This window comes from Oncorhynchus clarkii, chromosome 23 (genome assembly GCF_045791955.1).
Source record: "Oncorhynchus clarkii lewisi isolate Uvic-CL-2024 chromosome 23, UVic_Ocla_1.0, whole genome shotgun sequence".
In the NCBI taxonomy this organism is placed as follows: Eukaryota; Metazoa; Chordata; class Actinopteri; order Salmoniformes; family Salmonidae; genus Oncorhynchus; species Oncorhynchus clarkii.
In genome coordinates, this window is record NC_092169.1 from 54116086 (window position 1) to 54135322 (window position 19237).

At 42.6% G+C, this 19237-nt stretch overlaps 1 protein-coding gene across 3 annotated transcripts in view; it reads right to left on the reverse strand.

Moving 5' to 3' along the window:
• Window positions 1-17179: 17179 nt before the first annotated feature.
• Window positions 17180-19237, reverse strand: part of LOC139381679 (growth hormone-inducible transmembrane protein-like) — a 31641-nt gene continuing 29583 nt past the window's right edge. The window contains exon 9 of one of the 3 annotated variants that reach the window (XM_071125370.1): window positions 17180-17953. In XM_071125370.1, the coding sequence (XP_070981471.1) occupies window positions 17869-17953 (85 nt within the window). In that variant the 3' untranslated portion in view covers window positions 17180-17868. The remainder of the gene's footprint in view (window positions 17954-19237) is intronic. The other 2 variants (XM_071125372.1, XM_071125369.1) reach the window with 2 other exon arrangements.

Below are 19237 nucleotides of genomic sequence, written 5' to 3' on the forward strand. Positions count from 1 at the left end.
TCCATGTTAGTTAACAACTCAACCAAATGTAAATCGAAACTAGACGTTGAACTGATGTCTGTGCCCACCTGGTACCTGGTGGTTTTAAAACATGTTAACTAGTTTGGTTACGTGGCATCAGGGGGGGGGGGGGGGGGGGCTATAGGCCCAATACATTTTTACTGCATATTGGCTTTGCTTGAATTGCTCTGCCAATGCATTGTTGTTTGGGACATTTAAAACAATATATATTTCTGAAATTTGAGGTAGGCGATATAATCACACCGGTAATAGATTCGTTTTTATATCACTTGTCAGGCACAGCTGAGTGAGCATACTTTTAAGTCATTAGGTTTTTATTTTACTGGGCTGGTGGTGCCTGCATCCATCATGGTCAGTCTCAGCGGACAGAGAAAGCAGCAGACTGAGGGTCCTCCTCTCATCATCTCTCCCTTTCCTCCGCTGACACTGACCGAAAAGGGATGGTGAAACTCCACTCGCACCACATTATTTCTGCCTCATGCACAAATTCATGTTGTTCCTCCTATGAACAGAGAAAGAGAAATATTCCTCGACATTAAAAAGACCCAAGCTGCTAATAATAACAACTCAGGCCTGTATAAACTAAGGTTCCCAGTCGTTCATTACTGCTGCAGTGCTTGTTGTAGCGCTGAGTGGAAATAGAAGAACACACATTTTATGGCTGATAAAAGTGTAGAAGACAAAGTGTTGACGGCTCTGAGTAAGAACGTAAACATGAACTCATCTCTTCGCTGTATTCCGTTGACTAGTCTCTCTCTCTAGTCGTGGTTTTAAACATGAACTCATCTCTTCGCTGTATTCCGTTGACTAGTCTCTCTCTCTAGTCATGGTTTTAAACATTTTGAAATCTCAGTTTTGCTGTAGCTTTGTTTTCTGCCTGCTACATTACTGCAGACGCGGTAATCTGAGCCATGCTATTAGCCAGCGGTAAACCTACAGTTCATTTGCTCTCCCGACATGCTGAGAAGGCAGATTTTGTACCTTCAGACATGAAATGGTTCAAAATGGCAACAATTCACCTACCGGGCGTGCAGGGCAGCAGCATGGTGTGCACCTCCCTCCAACAGCCCGAGACAAAGACAAAAAACATAGGAATATAAGGCTTTTTTACAGAAATGTTTGGTGATCTACTAGGAATGCCTTGGAGATCGCAATGACTGATTGGTGACCACTGCTTTAGAAAGTTGAGTGAAATTAAATCGTGTGCATCTCTCTGTGGGATGATATTTCTGCTTGGCAGTCTCGGGGGCAACTGCACGCCCACAGAGTTTAGAGGGAACATTGCTGGGGGGGTACAACAAGTAGTAATCTAGTATCTTTAGCATGGTGACCCCTCCATTCCGTTGTGCCAACCTCACCTACAAGCCAACATACTTCACTGGCTGAAGTAAAACGAGGTAAAACACTTTTATTTGATCCTTTTGGAAGTCAGTGTAAGTCAAACTAACTAGAGGAGAAAGTCAGTTGATTAATGTGTTTTTAAATAACGTCCTTGATCCCCCCCCAATCTCCTTGCAGAGCAATACATTGCCCTATCCATCCATCACACAGAGTTGTGTTATCACTTTAGTTCTGAAGCGTAGCACATTCTTTCCTAAATAATTTCCACCGCTATCATTAAACTATTAGTATTGTTGTTGTTTTCTCTGCGCGATAAGGGTGATTGTCAGCCAAATGGGAACTAATCTGCCCATATCTCTCTGTAGTTGGGTAAAATGCAAACCCTCGTTCTCCCTCAACTCGGATTTGAAGCGGACTGGTCCAGTACAGCTGTCTTTGACTGCCATCTCCTGGTGTGTCTGAGGTACTGCAGCAAATTCAGTTGGCATGTATCCTCTTCATGTTTCTCACTCTGTCTGATCCTTCTCTCAGTGAAACATGAAGAGGAAACTACATCTTCCACAGCTGCTAATCAGAGTCAATCTCACAATGTCATTTAATTAGACCAGAGTGATTTTACTCGTTGTTCCAATGTCTATGCACCCGCCCTGAATGTACTGTAGCGCTGTACACAGACACACAAGCTGTTCTCTCTCCTTTTTACTCTCCCGGCTACATCATTCACATCATCGTAAAAGCAAGGGCCTCCTCACTTTACTGTCCCCCATGCTACCGTTAGCTTAGCTACTAGCTAGCCTCCCCATCAAGGGCTGAGTGCACCCCCGCATCAGCAGTAAACCACGGCGTGAGAGAGAGAAAAGGGGGGAGTTATTGACATACCCTTTATTTACTTGAGGAGGAGGAGGCCTCTCTGTTTATCGGTCTGTCTTCACAGTAAATGTTCCGCTCGGCAAAACTGAGAGGGAAGAAAAAGCCTCACATACGCCTCAAGTCATCCAATACAGAGTTGAACACTATAGAACACTCATACACCGCACTGTGTTATCACATGCATTACAGAATAGTTTATATTCTATTCTATTGTATTATATTCTATTGCATTGTATTGGATTCTATTGTATTGTATTGTGTTGTGTTGTATTATATTGTATTGTATTGTATTGTATTATATTGTATTGTATTGTATTATATTCTACTTTATTGTATTATATTGTATTGTATTGTATTGTATTATATTGTATTGTATTGTATTGTATTGTATTGTATTGTATTGTATTGTATTGTATTCTACTTTATTGTATTTTATTGTATTGTATTGTATTATATTCTACTTTATTGTATTATATTGTATTGTATTGTATTGTATTGTATTGTATTGTATTGTATTGTATTGTATTGTATTGTATTATATTCTACTTTATTGTATTGTATTATATTGTATTGTATTATATTATATTATATTATATTATATTATATTATATTGTATTGTATTGTATTGTATTGTATTGTATTGTATTCTACTTTATTGTATTGTATTATATTGTATTGTATTATATTATATTATATTATATTATATTATATTATATTGTATTGTATTGTATTGTATTGTATTGTATTGTATTGTATTGTATTGTATTCTATTGTATTCTATTGTTTTCTATTGTTTTGTATTCTATTGTTTTGTATTATATTATTATTATTTTTATTATATTGTACTGTATAGTATTGGATTCTATTTTAATTTTTTTTTCTAATGTATTATACTGTAGTGTATTGTATTGTATAAAATTGTAATGTATTATATTGTATTCTATTGTATTCTATTGTATTCTACTTTATTATATTCTGTTGTATTGTATTCAATTTTATTGTATTGTAGTATATTCTATTGTATTAATTGTTTTTGTATTCTATTAGTGTTACAAGAGAATGCTTTGTTTACAACATATCACAGGTGTGTGTTGGCTAATAATCATGCTATTACAGAATACTGCATGCACTGTGTTCCTGATACACTACCAACGGGCTGTGTACCAAATGGCCCCCCATCTGCTCTAAAGGGCACTTCTTTTGACCAGAACTCTATAGACGGGTCAGCTGTGGCTCGTTGCAGCAAGTTTGTTCTTGTTCTTGACACCATGTCCAGTTTCGAAAAATATTGACTGATTTCTTGTCAATGCTAATATGGCTAAAATTTGCTAGCTAGCTAACCAACAACTGTAACCAACAACTGGGTGTGTGGGGGGGGGGGGGGGGCATGTACAGTTGAAGTCAGAAGTTAACATACACTTAGGTTGGAATCATTAAAACTAGCTTTTCAACCACTCCACAAATGTATTGTTAACAAACTATAGTTTTGGCAAGTCGGTTAGGACATCTACTTTGTGCATGACACAATACATTTTTCCTAAAATTGTTTACAGACAGATTATTTCACTTATAATTCACTGTATCACAATTCCAGTGGGTCAGAAGTTTACATACACTAAGTTGACTGTGCCTTTAAACAGCCTGGAAATTTTCAGACAATGATGTCATGGCTTTAGAAGCTTCTGATCATTTGCGTCAGTTGGAGGTGTACCTGTGGATGTATTTCAAGGCCTGCCTTCAAACTCTGTGCTTCTTTTCTTTTGATTTTCCCATGACGTCAAACAATCTGCCAAGACCTCAGAAAAAAAATGTGTAGACCATCACAAGTCTGGTTCATCCTTGGGAGCAATTTCCAAACGCCTGAAGGTACCACGTTCATCTGTACAAACAATAGTATGCAAGTATATACACCATGGGACCACGCAGCCGTCATGCCACTCAGTAAGGAGACGCGTTCTGTTTCCTAGAGATGAACGTACTTTGGTGCGAAAAGTGCAAATCAATCCCAGAACAACAGCAAATGACCTTGTGAAGATGCTGGAGGAAACAGGTAGAAAAGTATCTATATTCACAGTAAAACGAGCCCTATATCGACATAACCTGAAAGGCCGCTCAGCGAGGAAGAAGCCACTGCTCCAAAACCGCCATAAAATAGCCAGACTACGGTTTGCAACTGCACATGGGAACAAAGATCATACTTTTTGGAAGAATGTCCTCTGGTCTGATGAAACAAAAAGAGAACTGTTTGGTCATAATGACCATCGTTATGTTTGGAGGAAAAAGGGGGAGACTTGCAAGCTGAAGAACACCATCCCAACAGTGAAGCACAGGGGTGGCAGCATCATGTTGTGGGGGTGCCTTGCTGCAGGAGGGACTGGTGCACTTCGCAAAATAGATGGAATCATGAGGGGGGAAAATTATGCGGATATATTGAAGCAACATCTCAAGACGTCAGTCAGGAAGTTAAAGCTTGGTCGCAAATGGGTCTTCCAAATGGACAATGACTCCAAGAATACTTCCAAAGTTGTGGCAAAATGGCTTAAGGACAACAAAGTCCAGGTATTGGAGTGGCCATCACAAAGCCCTGACCTCAATCCTATTAAAAACTTGAGGGCAGAACTGAAAAAGCGTGTGCGAGCAAGGAGGCCTACAAACTTGACTCAGTTACACCAGCTCTGTCAGGAGGAATGGGCCAAAACTTGGGTGAAGTTTGTGAAAGGCTACCTGAAACGTTTGACCCAAGTTAAACAATTTAAAGGCAGTGCTACTAAATACTAATTGAGTGTATGAAAACTTCTGACCCACTGGGAATGTGATGAAAGAAATAAATGCTGAAATAAATCATTCTCTCTACTATTATTCTGACATTTCACATTCTTAAAATAAAGTGGTGATCCTAACTGACCTAAGACAGGGAATTTTTACTAGGATTAAAATGTCAGGAATTGTGAAAAACTGAGTTTAAAGGTATTTGGCTGAGGTGTATGTAAACTTCTGACTTCAACTGTATATCAAGATGCCTCACTCCACAGAAACAGGAGATAGGCTCCTGCCCTATGAGCCATTCTGGCAGAGACAAGGTTACTCACAGTAGTGCACTATAGGGATCAGGGTGCTGTTTTAGAGGTTACCACTATAGGGACCAGGGTGCTGTTTGAGAGGTAACCACTATAGGGACCAGGGTGCTGTTTGAGAGGTAACCACTATATGCACCAGGGTGCTGTTTGAAAGGTAACCACTATAGGGACCAGGGTGCTGTTTGAGAGGTAACCACTATAGGGACCAGGGTGCTGTTTGAAAGGTAACCACTATAGGGACCAGGGTGCTGTTTGAGAGGTTACCACTATAGGGACCAGGGTGCTGTTTGAGAGGTAACCACTGTAGGGACCAGGGTGCTGTTTGAGAGGTAACCACTATAGGGACCAGGGTGCTGTTTGAGAGGTAACCATGGAGCTGTTCAGCTGTATTGGGGCCAGGGTGCAGTTTGAGAGGTAACCACTATAGGGACCAGGGTGCTGTTTGAGAGGTAACCACTATAAGGACCAGGGTGCTGTTTGAGAGGTAACCACTATAGGGACCAGGGTGCTGTTTGAGAGGTAACCATGGAGCTGTTCAGCTGTATTGGGGCCAGGGTGCAGTTTGAGAGGTAACCACTATAGGGACCAGGGTGCTGTTTCAGAGGTAACCACTATAGGGACCAGGGTGCTGTTAGAGAGGTATCCACTATAGGGACCAGGGTGCTGTTAGAGAAGTGCTGTTTGAGAGGTAACCATAGAGCTGCTCCAGCTGTTGGAACATCAGCACACCCTTCTGACATCAGAGAGAGGACCCCTGAGAGCAGACTGATCCACTTCATCCCTGTCCCAAACACACACCACACACACACTCCATAACCCTAAACACACAACACACACAAATACAATACCCCTAAATACACACATACACTCTCAGCAGGCCCATAGAGCTGTGTATACACACACACACACACACACACACACACACACACACACACACACACACACACACACACACACACACACACACACACACACACACACACACACACACACACACACACACACACCTTAAGAACAATGATCTGTGATTTGGGAAGAATTCCACATTCACGGCCTTCAGTTTAGAGGTTGGAGAATTAATTTGGAAATTTACGTCCCAACAGCTGTGGTCTCATCTGCTTGTACGGACAGAGAATGCACCACTGTGTGAGTGAGTGTGTGTGTTTGTACAGACAGAGAATGCACCACTGTCAAAGGAATTATGAGGATCAAGTCCATTATACACCTCAACTAGATCAGAGAGTGTGTGTGTGTGTGTGTGTGTGTGTGTGTGTCTATCAGAGAGTAAATGCGTTCCTCAACCACGGAGAGAGCTGATCAAGTCTTTATGTGTTGAGGAAGTCCACGCTTTAAGCTGGAAAAGCCCTGATTTCATGTTGCACCCATATGGGCTTGGGGGTTTTCAGGCTAGGTCAGGGCCAAGTCAGAGGTAAACATCAATCAACAGTCTACATATGCATCCCAAACGGCACCCTAATCCCTATGAAGTGCACTTCTTTTGACCAGATAGCGTGCTATTTGTGACATAGCCTCAGAGTTGGCTGTTCTGTAGAATGAATGCATAACATCATTATACGGCTGGTGCACATTATGGTATATTACTGGGTAACGGCTGATCTAAGGACAGTCCATATTTTTCCCCCTAGTGGTTATGTTTAGAATCAGGAAAGGGTGAGCTGATCCTAGATCAGAGTGTGTATATGGATTGGTGATGCCTCTACAGTATGTTGTAAAGGATAGAAACCAAACTGGTGTGTGTGTGTGTGTGTGTGTGTGTGTGAGAGTGAGAGTGAGAGAGAGAGAGAGAGAGAGAGAAGGACTCCTCTGGTCTAGGCCTGTCAGTCAGGGTCTGAAGTCAGCCTGTAATTTGTTCGTTGCAGCTCGATGAGGGAAGGCTAAGTCTAATTCTTAACATGATTAATATGGGCGTCCTCACAGGGCAAGTTGAGTAGAAGGTGGTACAAAATGAATGGGTGGAATGGTTGGTGTGCTAGTGTAAACCCAGGGACTCTGCTCTGTTTCTCTTTCATTCTCTCGGACTCTCTCTCTCTCTTTCACTCTCTCTCTCTCTCTTTCTCTCACTCTCTCGGACTCTCTCTCTCTCTTTCACTCACTCTCTCGGACTCTCTCTCTTTTACTGTCTGTTTCACTCTCTCTCTCTCTCTCTCTCTCTTTTACTCTTTTTCACTCACTCTGACTGTCGCTCTCTCTCTCACTCTTTCACTTGCTCTCTCTCACACACTCTTTCTCTCTATTTCACCCACTCTCTCTGACTCTCTTTCTCTCTCACTCTCTCTATTTCACACACTCACTCTCTGACTCTCTCTCTCTCTCACTCACTCTTTCACTTGCTCTCTCTCTCAAACACTCACTCTCTGACTCTCTCTCTCTTTCACTCACTCACTCTCTCTCTCACTCACTCCCTCTTTCACTCTCTCTCTCTCTCTCACACTCACCCTCTCTTTCACTCCCTCTCTCTCTCTCTTACTCACTCTCTGACTCTCTCTCTTTCACTCACTCTCTCTCTCTCTCACTCACTCTCTCTGACTCTCTCTCTCTTTCACTCCCTCTCTCTCTCTCTATGTGTCTTTCTCTGTGTGTGTCTCTCCTCTGTATGTCTCTCTCTTTCTTTCTTTCACCATCTCACTCTCTCTCCTCCCATCACTCATTGCAACTGTGATCTTGTTGGCACCCATTAGATCCACCAGCAATGTGGTCACATATATCAGTGTTAAGTAGTGATATTAGAGTTCAGGTGGTCCTTCACGCTTCAGCAAACTAAGGAAAGGAGGGGTGATCAACAACAATGACAAAAATCATGAAAATGGCTTACCAAGAAAAATGTAAAAAAATAACTAATTTGAGGTAAAAAACTAATTGGAGCACTCATCAAAAAATATTGATTTATTTTTGCTCACTGTAATCCATTGTAGTCACTTGTTCACATCTTGTACAATAGTAACATTAGACTCGATATCTTAACAAACGTTAAGTCTAAGTGTAGCAGCCTGGTCTGGCTGATTGTGAAGTAGCAGCCTGGTCTGGCTGAGCGTGAAGTAGCAGACTTGGTCTGACTGATTGTGAAGTAGCAGACTTGGTCTGGCTGATTGTGAAGTAGCAGCCTGGTCTGGCTGAGTGTGAAGTAGCAGCCTGGTCTGGCTGATTGTGAAGTAGCAGACTTGGTCTGACTGATTGTGAAGTAGCAGCCTGGTCTGGCTGATTGTGAAGTAGCAGCCTGGTCTGGCTGATTGTGAAGTAGCAGCCTGGTCTGGCTGATTATGAAGTAGCAGCCTGGTCTGGCTGATTGTGAAGTAGCAGCCTGGTCTGGCTGATTGTGAAGTAGCAGCCTGGTCTGGCTGATTGTGAAGTAGCAGCCTGGTCTGGCTGATTGTGAAGTAGCAGCCTGGTCTGGCTGATTGTGAAGTAGCAGCCTGGTCTGGCAGATTGTGAAGAAGCAGCCTTGTCTGGCTGATTGTGAAGTAGCAGACTTAGTCTGACTGGTTGTGAAAGTTAAGGCAGACTTGCTAGAACAGCGTTAGCAGAAATCAAGCCGTAAAAGCACATTTCCTGCTGACCCTTAAGTACACTGACCAAAGCAACTACTTATTTTTCAGCCAGGTCAACAGGCTCCCACATTTGTTGATGTTTGTCTAAGGTAGTTGTACATTTGTTTTCAATAGAGAAACTCAATTTGAGTGAAACGTGTGCTGTGATAACCTAGTGCTCTACTCCTATACCAAACAGACTGGTTAAATAATATATTACCTAACCCTTCTCTCTGTCAGTACAGTGTAGCTAGCCGTATAGCTAGCCTAGTGCTCTACTCCTATACCAAACAGACTGGTTAAATAATATATTACCTAACCCTTCTCTCTGTCAGTACAGTGTACCTAGCCGTATAGCTAGCCTAGTGCTCTACTCCTATACCAAACAGACTGGTTAAATCATCTATTACCCAACCCTCCTCTCTGTCAGTACAGTATAGCTAGCTGTATAGCTAGCCTAGCGCTCCATTCCTATACCAAACAGACTGGTTAAATAATATATTACCCAACCCTCTTCTCTGTCAGTACAGTGTAGCTAGCCGTATAGCTAGCCTAGCGCTCTGCTCCTATACCAAACAGACTGGTTAAATAATATATTACCCAACCCTCTTCTCTGTCAGTACAGTGTAGCTAGCCGTATAGCTAGCCTAGCGCTCTGCTCCTATACCAAACAGACTGGTTAAATCATCTGTTACCCAACCCTCCTCTCTGTCAGTACAGTGTAGCTAGCTGTATAGCTAGCCTAGCGCTCCACTCCTATACCAAACAGACTGGTTAAATCATCTATTACCCAACCCTCCTCTCTGTCAGTACAGTGTAGCTAGCTGTATAGCTATCCTAGCGCTCTGCTCCTATACCAAACAGACTGGTTAAATCATCTATTACCCAACCCTCCTCTCTGTCAGTACAATGTAGCTAGCTGTATAGCTAGCCTAGCGCTCCATTCCTATACCAAACAGACTGGTTAAATCATCTATTACCCAACCCTCCTCTCTGTCAGTACAGTGTAGCTAGCTGTATAGCTAGCCTAGCGCTCCACACCTATACCAAACAGACTGGTTAAATCATCTATTACCCAACCCTCCTCTCTGTCAGTACAGTGTAGCTAGCTGTATAGCTATCCTAGCGCTCTGCTCCTATACCAAACAGACTGGTTAAATCATCTATTACCCAACCCTCCTCTCTGTCAGTACAGTGTAGCTAGCTGTATAGCTAGCCTAGCGCTCCATTCCTATACCAAACAGACTGGTTAAATCATCTATTACCCAACCCTCCTCTCTGTCAGTACAGTGTAGCTAGCTGTATAGCTAGCCTAGTGCTCTGCTCCTATACCAAACAGACTGGTTAAATCATCTATTACCCAACCCTCCTCTCTGTCAGTACAGTGTAGCTAGCCGTATAGCTAGCCTAGTGCTCTGCTCCTATACCAAACAGACTGGTTAAATCATCTATTACCCAACCCTCCTCTCTGTCAGTACAGTGTAGCTAGCCGTATAGCTAGCCTAGTGCTCTGCTCCTATACCAAACAGACTGATTAAATCATCTATTACCCAACCCTTCTCACTGTCAGTACAGTGTAGCTAGCTGTATAGCTAGCCTAGCGCTCTGCTCCTATACCAAACAGACTGGTTAAATAAACACAGCAGAACCAGAGCGGAGCTTGTTACCTCATGCAGTTTGACATCCCGTTTGTTTGTTCAAATGTGCTTCTACTGAAATGCCTGGTTAGTGACCTAATGCCTTCTAAACTGAGCACATAGAGGAGTAGGAGGGATGGAGGAAGGAGGGACTTCAGAGGCAGAAAAATTACCTCCATATTTTTCCAATATGCTGGTGTGTCCGTAGGCCCTATGAGCAGACTGGGGTATATCCCAAATGGAACCTTATTTATTATTGGTCCTCGTCAAATGTAGTACACTTCACATGGAATAGGGTGCTGTTTGGACGCGTCCTATTCCATTCGTGAGGCGGACTGAAGGCTGACACACTACTTTGAACTGAGTACGATCAACAATTCGGTGGAAAAGTAAGAGGTGGAAGAAGGAAACTCAGCTCAACAAATGTCACCAGTAATCTGGGCGACAGACGGATGGTGAGAAGAGGAAAGTTCTAGAAAAGATGAAAAGATGTCATTCCTGGGGAACCAGCGTACAGTACATCACTACTTCCTGCTCTTGATTAGAGGGACAAACTGATTTGTTGATGAATGTAATGAATTAAGACCAAGTCGACATTCCAAATTGGTGCCCTATTACCCATAGAGCTCTGTCGAAAGTAGTGCACTGTATGTAGGGAATAGGGTGCCAGCCCTGGTCTAAAGTAGTGCACTGTATGTAGGGAATAGGGTGCCAGCCCTGGTCTAAAGTAGTGCACTATATGTAGGGAATAGCGTGCCAGCCCTGGTCTAAAGTAGTGCACTATATATAGGGAATAGGGTGCCAGCCCTGGTCTAAAGTAGTGCGCTATATGTAGGGAATAGGGTGCCAGCCCTGGTCTAAAGTAGTGCACTATATATATATTTAGAATGCAATCAGAGATGAAGATCTCAACTACCCCAGAGGGAACTACAGAAGGAGAGCGCTATGTAGGATGTTACCAAATGAACTTCCAGGAAATTAGTACTGTACATCAATAGAGGCTTTAACAGTTGTTAGTTGAAGTTGACAGAAACAAGACGTATCCAATACAGACAGAGACAGTGACTACCAACCAGAACCCACACAATCATCTACTATCTAAACACGGCGACATGTCTGATCTGCATTGACATCACCAGCGTTGCCTAGAGACGGTTTTCAGAGTGGTTAATTACAGCAGGCCATGTAAACTATATGTTGATGAATAAAGACACATCAAAACTATCAATCCAGTTCATGATGTTCTGATATTATGATGTTCTGATGTTCTGATGTTGTGATGTTCTGATATTGTGATGTTCTGATATTGTGATGTTCTGATGTTGTGATGTTCTGATATTATGATGTTCTGATATTCTGATATTCTGATATTGTGATGTTCTGATATTATGATGTTCTGATGTTCTGATATTATGATGTTCTGATATTGTGATGTTCTGATATTGTGATGTTCTGATATTATGATATTCTGATATTGTGATGTTCTGATATTATGATGTTCTGATATTATGATGTTCTGATATTCTGATATTCTGATATTGTGATGTTGTGATATTTTGATGTTCTGATGTTGATATTATGATGTTCTGATGTTGTGATGTTCTGATATTATATATTATTTTCTTATGTTGTGATATATATTATTTTCTGATATTAGGATGTTTTGATGTTCTGATATTGTAATGTTCTGATGTAAGTGTATTTCCTGCTTTTCCTTCCATCTGATTGTATTAATGAAATCCAGACAGTAAAATTGATAAACTCCCATTTGTGCACAAAAATGTGTGTGCATTACAAAACCTACAATGACTAATTAGTCAATTGCCCACCAGTAGTCCATAGTAATAAAGCTGTTCTTCCACCTATCCAGTCCTTTCAGATAGGAGGCCAAGGAAACGTGGTAGAGGTTAGCGAGCAACCAGCCCCTGGTGTTGCACCACCTCCTCTAAAATGAGTCTGGTTTTGACTGATGCTTGCCCCGATCATGGTGTCCACGGCCTGGCGTGTGGTGTGGTGTCCAGGGCCTGGCGTGTGGTGTAGTGTCCATGGCCTGGCGTGTGGTGTCAACGGCCTGCCGTGTGGTGTCCACAGCCTGGCGTGTGGTGTCCCCAGCCTGGCGTGTGGTGTCCACGGCCTGGCGTGTGGTGTGGTGTCCAGGGCCTGGCGTGTGGTGTCAAAGGCCTGCCGTGTGGTGTCCACGGCCTGTCGTGTGGTGTGGTGTCCAGGGCCTGGCGTGTGGTGTCCACGGCCTGGTGTGTGGTGTCCACGGCCTGGCGTGTGGTGTGGTGTCCACGGCCTGGCGTGTGGTGTCCACGGCCTGGCGTGTGGTGTCCACGGCCTGGCGTGTGGTGTGGTGTCCACAGCCTGCCGTGTGGTGTGGTGTCCACGGCCTGGCGTGTGGTGTCCACGGCCTGGCGTGTGGTGTCCACGGCCTGCCGTTTGGTGTCCAGGGCCTGCCGTGTGGTGTCCACAGCCTGGCGTGTGGTGTCCCCAGCCTGGCGTGTGGTGTCCACGGCCTGGCGTGTGGTGTCCACGGCCTGGCGTGTGGTGTCCATGGCCTACCGTGTGGTGTGGTGTCCACGGCCTTTAGGCAGTCACCAATTGTGCAAGTTCTCCCACTTAAAAAGATGAGAGAGGCCTGTAATTTTCATCATAGGTACACTTCATCTATGACAGACAAAATGAGAAGAAAAAAATCCAGAAAATCACATTGTAGGATTTTTTATGAATTGATTTGCCAATTATGGTGGAAAATAAGTATTTGGTCAATAACAAAAGTTTATCTCAATACTTTGTTATATACCCTTTGTTGGTAATGACAGAGGTCAAACGTTTTCTGTAAGTCTTCACAAGGTTTTCACACACTGTTGCTGGTATTTTGGCCCATTCCTCCATGCAGATCTCCTCTAGAGCAGTGATGTGTTGGGGCTGTTGCTGGGCAACACGGACTTTCAACTCCCTCCAAAGATTTTCTATGGAGTTGAGATCTGGAGACTGGCTAGGCCACTCCAGAACCTTGAAATGCTTCTTACGAAGCCACTCCTTCGTTGCCCGGGGCGGTGTGTTTGGGATCATTGTCATGCTGAAAGACCCAGCCACGTTTCATCTTCAATGCCCTTGCTGATGGAAGGAGGGTTTCACTCAAAATCTCACGATACATGGCCCCATTCATTCTTTCCTTTACATGGATCAGTCGTCCTGGTACCTTTGCAGAAAAACAGCCCCAAAGCATGATGTTTCCACCCCCATGCTCCACAGTAGGTATGGTGTTCTTTGGATGCAACTCAGCATTCTTTGTCCTCCAAACACAACGAGTTGAGTTTTTACCAAAAAGTTATATTTTGGTTTTTATCTGACCATATGACATTCTCCCAATCTTCTTCTGGATCATCCAAATGCTCTCTAGCAAACTTCAGACGGGCCTGGACATGTACTGGCTTAAGCAGGGGGACACGTCTGGCACTGCAGGATTTGAGTCCCTGGCGGCGTAGTGTGTTACTGATGGTAGGCTTTGTTACTTTGGTCCCAGCTCTCTGCAGGTCATTCACTAGGTCCCCCTGTGTGGTTCTGGGATTTTTGCTCACCGTTCCTGTGATAATTTTGACCCAACAGGGTGAGATCTTGCGTGGAGCCCCAGATCGAGGGAGATTATCAGTGGTTTTGTATGTCTTCCATTTCCTAATAATTGCTCCCACAGTTGATTTCTTCAAACCAAGCTGCTTACCTATTGCAGATTCAGTCTTCCCAGCCTGGTGCAGGTCTACAATTTTGCTTCTGATGTCCTTTGACATCTCTTTGGTCCTGGTCATAGTGGAGTTTGGAGTGTGATTGTTTGAGGTTGTGGACAGGTGTCTTTCATACTGATAACAAGTTCAAACAGGTGCCATTCATACAGGTAACGAGTGGAGGACAGCGGAGCCTCTTAAAGAAGAAGTTACAGGTCTGTGAGAGCCAGAAATCTTGTTTGTAGGTGACCAAATACTTATTTTCCACCATAATTTGCAAATAAAGTCATTAAAAATCCTACAATATGATTTTCTGGATTTTTAAAAAATCATTTTGTCTGTCATAGTTGAAGTGTACCTATGATGAAAATTTCAGGCCTCATCTTTTTAAGTGGGAGAACTTGCACAATTGGTGGCTGACTAAATACTTCTTTGCCCCATTGTATCTACAAGGAAACATACATGTGTGTGTGTGTATGTTATCATGTGTGTGTGTGTGTGTATGTTATCATGTGTGTGTGTGTATGTTATCATGTGTGTGTGTGTGCATGTGCCTATGTTCGGGTTACTTCACTGTCCTAGTGGTCCATAGGGTGTATTTTTACCTGCTTTTTAAATCTGATTCTACTATAATATATGATAACCCTACTACCCATTCCCTAACTGGAGGAAACGAATGGACAACAAGTCTACTTCCAGCTTGTACATACTATATACATACTATATACATTTTATGGACACAGTATATTTTATAATAGTTATCTTTTGATTGTTTTTAGTCCCATCCTTCAGCTCCACTCAACCCCTTCCATCTATCTCTGAACACCATCCAGTCCCATCCTTCAGCTCCCCTCAACCCCTTCCATCTATCTCTGAACACCATCCAGTCCCATCCTTCAGCTCCCCTCAACCCCTTCCATCTATCTCTGACCACCATCCAGTTTAGGTTCTCCTCCTCAGTGATCTTTACCCAGAAGGGCTTTCCTCATATCAGTGATCTCCTTTATCCAACAGGTCAGGCTTTCCTCCTATCAGTGATCTCCTTTATCCAGACAGGTCAGGCTTTCCTCCTATCAGTGGTCTCCTTTGTCCATACAGGTCAGGCTTTCCTCCTATCAGTGATCTTCTTTATCCAGACAGGTCAGGCTTTCCTCCTATCAGTGATCTCCTTTATCCATACAGGTCAGGCTTTCCTCCTATCAGTGATCTCATTTATCCATACAGGTCAGGCTTTCCTCCTATCAGTGATCTCCTTTATCCATGCAGGTCAGGCTTTCCTCCTATGAGTGATCTCCTTTATCCATACAGGTCAGGCTTTCCTCCTATCAGTGATCTCCTTTATCCAGACAGGTCAGGCTTTCCTCCTATCAGTGATCTCCTTTATCCAGACAGATCAGGCTTTCCTCCTATCAGTGATCTCCTTTATCCATACAGGTCAGGCTTTCCTCCTATCAATGATCTTTATCCAGACAGAGCAGGCTTTCCTCCTATCAGTGATCTCCTTTATCCATACAGGTCAGGCTTTCCTCCTATCAATGATCTTTATCCAGACAGGTTAGGCTTTCCTCCTATCAGTGATCTCCTTTATCCTAACAGGTCAGGCTTTCCTCCTATCAGTGATCTCCTTTATCCAGACAGGTCAGGCTTTCCTCCTATCAGTGATCTCCTTTATCCATACAGGTCAGGCTTTCCTCCTATGAGTGATCTCCTTTATCCATACAGGTCAGGCTTTCCTCCTATTAGTGATCTCCTTTATCCAGACAGGTCAGGCTTTCCTCCTATCAATGATCTTTATCCAGACAGGTCAGGCTTTCCTCCTATCAGTGATCTTTATCCAGAAGGGCTTTCCTCCTATCAGTGATTTTTATCCAGAAGGGTTAGGTTTTCCTCCTATCAGTGATCTTTATCCAGAAGGGTCAGGCTTTCCTCCTATCAGTGATCTTTATCCAGAAGGGTCAGGCTTTCCTCCTATCAGTGATCTTTATCCAGAAGGGCTTTCCTCCTATCAGTGATCTTTATCCAGAAGGGCTTTCCTCCTATCAGTGATCTTTATCCAGACAGGTCAGGTTTTCCTCCTATCAGTGATCTTTATCCAGAAGGGCTTTCCTCCTATCAGTGATCTTTATCCAGAAGGGCTTTCCTCCTATCAGTGATCTTTATCCAGAAGTGCTTTCCTCCTATCAGTGATCTTTATCCAGAAGTGCTTTCCTCCTATCAGTGATCTTTATCCAGAAGGGCTTTCCTCCTATCAGTGATCTTTATCCAGAAGGGCTTTCCTCCTATCAGTGATCTTTATCCAGAAGGGCTTTCCTCCTATCAGTGATCTTTATCCAGAAGGGCTTTCCTCCTATCAGTGATCTTTATCCAGAAGGGCTTTCCTCCTATCAGTGATCTTTATCCAGAAGGGCTTTCCTCCTATAAGTGATCTTTATCCAGACAGGTCAGGTTTTCCTCCTATCAGTGATCTTTATCCAGAAGTGCTTTCCTCCTATCAGTGATCTTTATCCAGAAGGGCTTTCCTCCTATCAGTGATCTTTATCCAGAAGGGCTTTCCTCCTATCAGTGATCTTTATCCAGAAGGGCTTTCCTCCTATCAGTGATCTTTATCCAGAAGGGCTTTCCTCCTATCAGTGATCTTTATCCAGAAGGGCTTTCCTCCTATCAGTGATCTTTATCCAGAAGGGCTTTCCTCCTATCAGTGATCTTTATCCAGAAGGGCTTTCCTCCTATCAGTGATCTTTATCCAGAAGGGCTTTCCTCCTGGTACATGTAAATGGTGAATAAAAGGTGATATTTTCCTCGTACTGTAACTTAATGGAGATTCTCCTGACCCAAGATGTTACTGAAAACAGTCCAGACGAGCCTCGACAGTATCACACAAATTATTCAGTGAATAACACTGATCAATATGCTCCCAAAATGTCCATTTGTTTTCATGAAATAGCTCAACGTAAATACACCGATTGCATTCTCTTTCACTTTTATTGAATGATACCAGAACAGCGTTGATCACTTTCAATCTAACAGAAACAACAAGTCAAAGCACCACCCATTCAAGGCTCGGCCCGATACAACACATCCAAGGCTCAGCCCGATACAACACATCCAAGTTCCGTCTCTGTCAAGGAGTTAAGCACATAGTCACACGTATTGTATGTGTGGAGGCTAGAAGTACAAGGTTGAGGGATGATATAAATATGATGTTTGCTCAACTTTGTCTTGCTGGCCAGGAATGGGAACACCCACCTCAAGTGAAAATAAATATATAAAAAATATAAAGGAAGAATTAAGAGGAGGAGACTGAGGGACGATCTGTGATGTTGACAGATATCCCCATGAACAATCCTGACTTTAAATAAAAATATGCCTCCGTCAGAATCAAGACAAAAGCATATTTTTTAACATTCTGAATATGGAACAGAGCAAGATGTCGTCCTTACTTGGATGAGTGTCAATATGCTCTAGGAAATTGCAATCCTCTTCTTCACACAAAAGCAACACATTTTTTTATTGTGTCAGTTGAAAATAGGTTTTCAAACTAAAAAGTAGGTAACAGCTGGTGTACGGTGCTAATTGTAGAACATATCGTTGTTGTTCAACTGTGTGGAAGGTTGAAGGTTTAACGTAGAGGTAAAGTCAGACTGGAACGTCTTCATTTCTTTCTGTTTCCTCCGCCAGACAGAATCATCACCATCCTCATGAAGATGTTCAGAGTGTCCATGTAGATCCCCATGCACCTACAAGACAGGAGAACACCACAGAGCACCAACCGTCAGCTTCATATATCACTATACAAGACAGGAGAACACCACAGAGCACCAACCGTCAGCTTCATATATCACTATACAAGACAGGATAACACCACAGAGCACCAACCGTCAGCTTCATATCACTATACAAGACAGGATAACGCCACAGAGCACCAACCGTCAGCTTCATATATCACTATACAAGACAGGATAACACCAACCGTCAGCTTCATATATCACTATACAAGACAGGATAAACACCACTAGGCCAGTATTCTACTGTATAGTAGGCCAGAATTATACTGAATCAATAGTATTTAGTATAAAATCATACTGAATCAGAATGGTAATTAGTATAGTAGGACAGTATACTGTATAGTAGGCCAGAATTATACTGTATCAATGGTATTATACAGTATTATACTGCATCATAGTGGTACTGACAGTATTATACTGCATCACAGTGGTATTAGACAGTATTATACTGCATCATAGTGGTACTGACAGTATTATACTGCATCATAGTGGTACTGACAGTATTATACTGCATCACAGTGGTATTAGACAGTATTTATACTGCATCACAGTGGTATTATAGAGTATTACACTGCATCACAGTGGTACTGACAGTATTATACTGCATCATAGTGGTACTGACAGTATTATACTGCATCATAGTGGTACTGACAGTATTATACTGCATCACAGTGGTATTAGACAGTATTATACTGCATCACAGTGGTATTATAGAGTATTACACTGCATCACAGTGGTATTAGACAGTATTATACTGCATCATAATGGTACTGACAGTATTATACTGCATCACAGTGGTATTAGACAGTATTACACTGCATCACAGTGGTACTGACAGTATTATACTGCATCACAGTGGTACTGACAGTATTATACTGCATCACAGTGGTACTGACAGTATTATACTGCATCACAGTGGTACTGACAGTATTATACTGCATCACAGTGGTACTGACAGTATTATACTGCATCACAGTGGTATTAGACAGTATTATACTGCATCACAGTGGTATTAGACAGTATTATACTGCATCACAGTGGTATTATACAGTATTATACTGCATCACAGTGGTATTAGACAGTATTATACTGCATCACAGTGGTATTAGACAGTATTATACTGCATCACAGTGGTATTAGACAGTATTATACTGCATCACAGTGGTATTAGACAGTATTATACTGCATCACAGTGGTATTAGACAGTATTACACTGCATCACAGTGGTACTGACAG